At 43.7% G+C, this 8301-nt stretch overlaps 1 protein-coding gene across 1 annotated transcript in view; it reads right to left on the bottom strand.

Moving 5' to 3' along the window:
* LOC101979225 (low-density lipoprotein receptor-related protein 1-like) overlaps positions 1-8301 on the bottom strand; it is a 48479-nt gene that overhangs the window by 29515 nt on the left and 10663 nt on the right. Inside the window, exons 7-12 of the mRNA XM_026787013.1 lie at positions 6479-6604; positions 5704-5907; positions 4470-4638; positions 4006-4174; positions 2969-3203; positions 1898-2023 (exon numbers count right to left, since the gene is read on the bottom strand). Of these exons, the coding sequence (XP_026642814.1) occupies positions 1898-2023; positions 2969-3203; positions 4006-4174; positions 4470-4638; positions 5704-5907; positions 6479-6604 (1029 nt within the window). The remainder of the gene's footprint in view (positions 1-1897; positions 2024-2968; positions 3204-4005; positions 4175-4469; positions 4639-5703; positions 5908-6478; positions 6605-8301) is intronic.

Below are 8301 nucleotides of genomic sequence, written 5' to 3'. Positions count from 1 at the left end.
ATGTGGATTTAACAGCATACAATATATAATGCTCAAAATTAAACCTGAGCTAATTGCTTAGCAACTACACCCTTTTCCACCATGGTTTCATCCAAAACCATCCCTGTGATCTGTGTTTTTAAAAATAAGTTGGTGCATAAACATATTTACATGATTTATTCTTCCTAAAACTTTCATATTCTAGTTTCAAAAGCACCAACGGTTGGGCAGAAAAAGTCAATAGATTGTGTAGCCTTCAATATTTTGGCGATAAAACAGCAACATGGGGAATTTGTGTTAACATTGCTGGACTAAAACAGCATTCAAGCAGAGACCACTTAAAAACTAAGACAGGATATGTAATAGGGATCATAGAAGGTAATTCTCCTGTTAATTTACTTGTAAAATTTTCATGCAAACCTGAAGTATACATGCCATTTTATGCATTAAAAATCAAATACAATTGTCCTAGCAATGGATGAATTATATACCTAAAGTAGAACATCACTCAGCCTTCAGAAGGGATAAAAGGTGAGTGAGGTGGCCGAGCAGGTACAAGCGCCTGTGTGCAAGTCTACAAGCCTGAGTTCCATCCCTGGAGCCCACAAACAGTTAGGAGGACAGGACCAACTCCACACCACTCTCCCCTGATGGACACGTGCACACAATGGTGCCCATGAGCTCCTCTCACAATAATAATCATCAAAATTGAAACATAAAATGGAAGGGAGTCAGGAGTTGTGGTACATTCTGCTGATCATGGGATTCGGGAAACTTTGAAGCCAGCACAGGCCACATAGTAAACCCAACGCCACCCAAGACTGTATGTCAAGGCCTGTTTCAAAAGCCAAAAGGGTGTATATGTATGAGATTCTATGAGATGCTAGAATAGAGAGTCGTAACATTGGACTGACTGGTTTTGTGCAAACTTGACACCAGCCAGAGTCATCAGAGAGGAAGGAACCTCAGTGGAGGAAATGCCTCCATGAGATAGTGACCAACGGTGGAGGGCCCAGCCCATGGTGAGTGATGTCATCCCGGGGCTGCTGGTCCTGAGGTCGATAAGAAAGCAGACTGAGCAAGTCAGGGGAAGCAAGCCAGTAAGCAGCAGCCCTCCATGACCTTTGCATCAGCTGCTGGCTCCAAGTCCCTGCCCTGTTTTGTGTTCCGGTCCTGTCTTCCTTTGACAATGAACAGCAAAATGGAAGTGTAAGCCAAATAAACCCTTTCCTTCCCAAACTGCTTTTTATCACCGTGTTTTATCACATCAATAGGAACCCTAATTAAGACAAACATCAAAGATATTCTAAGTGACATGCACCAGAGTCAAATATCATACACTTTCACCAAATACGGTGTCTAGAATTAGCCAGTCCCCATAGACAGAAAATAAAATGGTGATTGGCAGGAACTAGAGGGGAATGAGAGTAGAGCTGATGTCTAAGGTATAAAGAGTTTCATTCTGGAAGATGAAGAATTTCTGGGAACGGATCGTAATGAAGGTTGCACAGCAACATGAATGCATCTTATGTCATCACACAACTAAAAATAATTAGATGTTAAGTTTTTGTTGGGTACTATATTATTTAGCACTATTAAAAAACTAAATCAAGGGGACTGGACATGGAGGTACACACCTTTAATCCCAGCACTTGGGAGGCAGAGGCAGGAAGAACTCTGTGAATTTTGCGGGCAGTATGATTTATATAGTGAGTTCTTTGCCTTTCAGGGCTACACAGTGAGACCCGATCTCAAACCAATCAGAAAGCAATGGAATCAAGTTATTTTGACAACACACTGGTCGTCAACGGAACTTGTCAGAGCAGAAGGGATCGATTCAGCAATGGAATCTGCTCTATTTCCGGGCTCACCTGCAGCAAGCCTTCTTGAACTGTACCCATTTTACCAGGGAACTTACCACTGCAAGTGCCAGAAGGTAAAAGAAACAGTCCCTCTGGACAGACACACTTGTAGCCCTTGGGATGGATGGGGGACAGGAGGCACAGATGGCTGCAAGAACCCGGAACACATGCCGAGTGTCTACCTGTTCAAACAGAAACAGTAGATGTAGTTCAGACTCTCTGTCCAAACCATTCAAAACTCAGTACTGGAGAAGAGGGAAGATGGTCTGCCTTAAGAAGACTCCAAATCTACTTGTTATCTTTCATGGGTGTGCTGACCTATGAACTAAGCTTGTCTCCAGACTGACTGTCAGATAAGTGTCCAAGTGACTTACCAACAAACTTTAACCAGCTGCACCTTCTCCCTTCAAGTTAAGGCAGAATGAGTATTCCATTGGTTTACTGTGAGACTCCTTGAATGGATCTGTATTCTCCACCATGGTTAGTTGCTACAACACACTTAGCCTAGCGTACATGCCTTTGATTCCAGCACTCCGGAGGCAGAGGTGTGCTTACAAGACCAGCCAGTCTACACATCCAGTTCCAGGACATTGGTAAGCATAATCCCCACCCTCTATGGATAGCTTATGTTTTCTTTTTCATAATTATTTTTTAAGATTGATTTATTACTTTTTGTTTATAAGCGTTTTGCCTGTATACACGCATGCACACCACATACGTGCCTGGTACCTGAGAGGGTCAGAAAAGGACATTGGATCTCCTGGTTTTGGAGTTACAGACAGTTCAGAGCCACACATCAGGTGATGAGGATTGAACCCAGGTTCTCTTCAAGAGCAGTTAGTGCTCTTAAATGCTGAGACGACTCTCCAGCCCAGAGCTTATATTTCCAATATCCCAGACCCTAAAAACCCAGCTGAGGCGTTAGCCAGACACAGAGCCCAGGACTTGGAAAGAGCTTCCCCGTGAAGCTTCTGTTCTGTTCACCATATCTGTTCACCTGTGTGCTGACTGGAAGGAGAAGGGGCTAAACACGTCCCTGCCTCCAAACAGCAAGTTCCAACAACATACTGAGATCTCCTCTTGGGCGGTTTCCACCTCAGCAATTCAGAAGCAAGTGCATCACTTACTTTTGGGCTGCTGAGATCTGTGGAGGACTGAGAGAGCAGACACGGAGGCACCGGAGGCGTGGAGCAACACCTCTCTCTCCTTCGGACTGCTGGGCGAGGTCCGGACCAGTTGAGTTTGATTTGCCCAGAAGAAAGCATTCTCAAACACAGTCAGACCAACGGGATCTTCATCTTCCAAAAATACCCCAGGAAAGGTGTGCCTCCCACTGCCGTCCACTTTCACGGTCTCTATGGACTGAAGGATTAGAGTCTCATGAGTTAGGAGAGCGTCAGCAAGGGCTGCTGATGTTGCTGACTAGATATCCCTGCGACATCAAGTCAATAGGGAGGAATTCATCTAAGCCTGTGGACTCTACCGTCAAAGTCAGCACAGAGTGGTCTTTGTCCAGATTTAACAACTATCCCACATGCTCTACATCCAGACATGGTACCAACACCATTCTCTCTATTCTGTAATTGGCCCACAATGTAGGTGTTTCATGTGTTCTCAGAGAGAGAGCCGTGAGTGTTCACAGAAACATCCTAATCAGCCATATCACAACTAGGAAACAAGACTTGGAAACGTGATTCACCAGGCTGTGAGCTTCTGCTTTTAGTCACTATGTCGTATTGACCTTTTAGTTTGTCATTTCCCAAATTGGGATGTTATAAACTGCAACATTAGGCCTTGGAAATCCGAGTGCAGCTCTTAAGTGCCTAAGGAAATGTATGCTTCTGTGGAAGCTCCCAGAAGTCTTCAAAGCATATTGTATCATGGGTACAACATAAATTGTGACCTTTATAACTGCAAAAAATTAGCACTGTTGGGCTACAGAGTATGTAAAAAAGAAAAAAGCACACCATGTCTCCCAAGCTGTTGGTACAGTCTGCTCTACTCGAAAATGTTGTGCAATTAAACCTTGCTTTTCTTGTTTTTGCAATGCAAATTCCTTCATGGAGTTAATGCTAGTCATCAGAGAAGCACGTGCATCCCTTAGACCCATTCTCAGCTCCTAGCAAAAGAGAGTTCCCATTTCCTCTGGCTCTATCTATAGTACCTCTTTATAGCCACCGATCCAGTAGAGTCTGCCAGTCACGTAATCAAGTGTCAGCCCTAAAGGCTCCTCTGCGGTCACCACTGCTAATGTCTTCCTGTCGGAGCCGTCCATTCCTGCAGTCTCAACTGTCTTCACTCCGCTCTCACTCCGATTTACCCAGTACAAATACCTGCAAGCAGCGGGAGTACGCAGTTTTCAAAAATGCCCTCGCTTGCGTACACACATTATTCTCAACAACTCCGTTAGCCCTCTCCTATGAGCTTTGTCTCTGTCCTGCTCCCCAAGGCTGGAGAGCTCCCCATATCCATCAGGCATGGTAAGGTTTGGCTACATGGAATTCAGTCTAAGATGTGCAAAGAAGAATCTTGTGGAGCAAGTGAAACCTAAAGGCTGGCACTCTCTCTTCTTAAGCTTGTAAAATGCCAAGAGATTTGAGGGTACATTCCAAGAGAAATACGACTTACTTCTTTGCAGGAAACACCACGAGCTCCTCCGGCACAAGATCCTTTTCCAAGATTTTGACGTAGCCTCTGCCATCGCTTAAGCCAGCACAGATGACCCGCGCAGAGCTACTAGCCCAGTACAACTGACCCGTAAACCAGTCCAGAGAAATACTGCTCACGGGTGGGAGTTCTGCCGACACGGGAGACAGAGTGACACCTGTAGCTTTTCATGGCTATGTTTGCCTTGAGAACGGTATTTGACAAGACTCCTCAACAACTCATTAGGATCTGTACGACGAGGCAGAGAGGATCCAAAAAATAATGGCCAGAGGTGTTCCATGGAGTGGCTAATATGCATGCAGGACCCAAGGACAAGCACAGCTAATGAATATGGAGCATGTGGCCTCGGCTCAGACACTGGTCACCACAGGGATCTCCGGGAATAGCTCTGTCTGCCACTAAACCTACTGGGCCATGCCCTTCTTCACTATGCTGCCTGGTTAATCCCCACCTTTACCTACGGAGACAAATTCTGGCTAGTGCCTTCATCTTAGAGAGGCAGGTCAAAGGAAGGAAGAGCCAAGTTCAAATACCTAGTGATAGAGAAGGCTCTGGCTTAAGGCTAAATCCCAAGATTTCTATCCTTCTTAAAAACATTTTCATGGACCAAGCAAGGTTCTGTGATGTTCTTACAGAGCCAGCCTACCATGTACATGTCTCATATTGGTATTTTATATACTCTTATGCTTCATGACAGACTAGTCATAAAAGCTTTCCCATCTAAAGATCTAGATATAGATCAGCTATAAATAAAGATACTCCTTACAGTATGCTTAAGAAAAGCTATAAGTTGAATATGGACGTATCACAAGGAACCAATAGGTTAGAGGCTTGGTCCCCACCTTGTGGGCATTATTATTGGCAGGTAGTAGAAACCTTTAAATGAGGGGGCCTAGTAGGATGTTTAGGTCGTTGGGAGATCCCTTTGAAGGGAAATGTGGAATGATGTTCTTGTCCTCTCTCCCTTTCCTTCCCAGCTGTCACAAAGTGAGCAGCTTTCTCCTCCACACTTCTGCCATGATATGCTGCCAATTAACTACTCCAAAGCTTTAGGCTCAAAAATTTTAAGGTTGTTTAAGATTGTTGATCTCAGGAATCTCATATCAGTACCATAAGAAGCCTTAAGAAGTTAATGTTTAATGCCAAAAAAAAAAAAAAAAAAAAAAAAAAAACAACCACCACAACAAAACCATACCTGGGTAGAGGGGAACAGAGCTTGGCTTCCCAAGAATGAACACATTCAAGACTTTATCCACCCAGAAGTACATGTTTCTGTTCAGGTCATAAGCAACAGAACTGGGCCTTGACTTTACAGGGATGAGCATCTCATAGATGCCTGTTCTTCGGTCCAGGATGCCAAGCTCTTTATCTGCTGCTATAAGAATTTTAACATCGTCATCTGCAGTAGAAGGAAGATGGTAACACATTACTCTGAAGCTTTCTTTTATGGCTTTCCCTTTAACTAAAGAAGCTATTCCTTCTTTTCTACCGAAGTCTGCTTCTCCCTAAAGCAGAGACAAAGTACACTCCGGGGAGATTTGTGGGCTGCCCTAGTCCCTCCTTCCCCTGATCCCAGCACTTTAAAGCTAATTGTTGGAATAGTATTTATTGCCTTATTTGATTTCAGATTCAGCTGCTTCCCCTTAGACAGAACTCTGATACGGGCTTGTCACATAGCAATCACATGTGATAGTCCCCAAGGCAAAGAAGCTCAGGCCAAATTAAAACTCAACTGGTTGGTTCTCTGGAGCACCCAATTCTGTAGCTCACGGAGTAACTATATCATCTTAAAGACACTCAGTGTAACTGACATTCTGGCTAGGCAATGCTTGCCACAGTAGCAGTTTCTTTGGAATGAAAAGCATCGTGTCTAGCACTAAACCTTAAATTAAATAACCAGGGTCACTTTTCTCTATAATTACCCTTAAGAACAGAGCAGAAGCTGGGCTCATTTTGACTCTAGAACTCACCTGTAACCCGACAGTCTGTGCCATTGTAGAGCTGGTGACCTTGAATACAGCCACAGGAGTAAGAGCCTGGTGTGTTATGACACAGTTGGCTACAAGGACCATACGCCAGAGAGCACTCATCTACATCTGCTGGGAGAGAGTCATAAGTTAGAGATGGCTCTGGAACTACAGCTTCTGTAGTTCAGTGCACAGGAGTTTCGGGCTCGCCACTGAATTCCCATCCGTGTGAATATAAACTACCAGAAGCTCCCAGACAGGGAGCCCTGCAGTTTGGCTGCCATGAAATGCAATCTGTGCTAATCCAGCAACATTCTTAGGCTATCCTAGTTCCCAGTCACACCAGAATCTGATTCAGAATGACAAGTGTTAGGACCTAGTGTGAACACTATTCGTGCCACAGAACACTTCAGCTAAGAGGAACGAGAAGGTCATGTGCATGGATAGGACACCAATTGAGCTTTTGTGCAATTGGTTTACACAGCTTGTGCTCACGAACTAGGCTTGGTGAAACGCATCAAGTACTGGGGAGATGAAAACCAGAAAATCAGGAGTTCAAGTTCATCTTCAGCTACATTCTAAGTTCGGTTCTACCGTGCTCCACATGAGACCTTGTTTCAAACAAAGAGCAAAAACCACACAGGACTCTCCAGCAGATAATCGACAAAACGATGAGATATTTATTTAGTTTTAATAGGTAGGAAAATGGTTCCTTGGGGAGATTTTAGGAAGATGTTATTCCTCCTAAACCACAAAGTCCTGGGACATAACAACACTTTCCAGTCCCAGGAGTACAACTGATGCATGGCCACAGTCAAGTTCATGGCCAGCCAAGCCTTGCTTTGAGTCAGAACACCAAAAGTGTGCTACAACCCTACCTAGATGCTTCTGAGGGCCATGACCAGCTTCTAATGAAGAATTCATAAATCTTATAACTTATAAGTATTGGTTTCATTTAAACAATAAACTTAATTACTAAGATTTATTAAATTCTAATTATAAGCGATGAATTTAAAAGTAGGTTCCTAACATCTCTTAATGAAGTCTTAAGATTAAAGCCATTACAGAAGGCAATTTTAAAGTTCCTATATAGCCTTCCCAGGTGGGTAGACCTGCAGGTCCATCATAAAGAGAGCATTGAATACACAGACAGGGCTGATAGCAGAGCTCGACCTGTCCTTAGGGTGAACATAGTTAACACAGCAGATCCTTTATTCTTGTGCTATACTTCAACCGAAATTATCATCCTGTATTGTTCTAGATAGATGCTGTAGGCTACCGGTCATATGTTTTTTACATTATTAAGAATAATGAAGACCAGTAAATCTTATGTCAGCCATCCCAGGTCTATAGCTCCATTTTACAAAAGAGAGAAACGAAACCCAAGGATTAAATGACCTGAAGAAGGTCAGCTGAAAGGGACATGCAGAACAAAGATACAATGTACTTTAGTTCACAGGCTCTCCATCCTTGGTGGCAGAGACCTGGGGACTGGCTGTGAAGGGACAAGGATATTTGTTCAATGGCAAAAGCTCTTTATGCTCCATAAGGTAGGACACTAAACTTAAGTCTAGTGTCTAAGTCTTTGGTCTTGGGTCAATAATTGACTTGCAACTCCCACAAGCTAGAGTAATAATTAGAATCGACAAGGAAATTAGAATTTTGTTCCTGGTGGAAATCCGTGTGCTCCACCATTCTACATGTGGAGTGTAGTCAGGTAACTGAAAAGGAGGATTCAAATTTATATTCCTACAGCAACAGCCATGCTAGTGTTGTTCGTGATCTCTCTCTCTCTCTCTCTCTCTCTCTCTCTCTCTCTCTCTCTC

This window comes from Microtus ochrogaster, linkage group LG7_11 (genome assembly GCF_000317375.1).
Source record: "Microtus ochrogaster isolate Prairie Vole_2 linkage group LG7_11, MicOch1.0, whole genome shotgun sequence".
NCBI classification, from domain to species: Eukaryota; Metazoa; Chordata; class Mammalia; order Rodentia; family Cricetidae; genus Microtus; species Microtus ochrogaster.
This window is presented reverse-complemented; position numbering and strand designations above follow the sequence as displayed.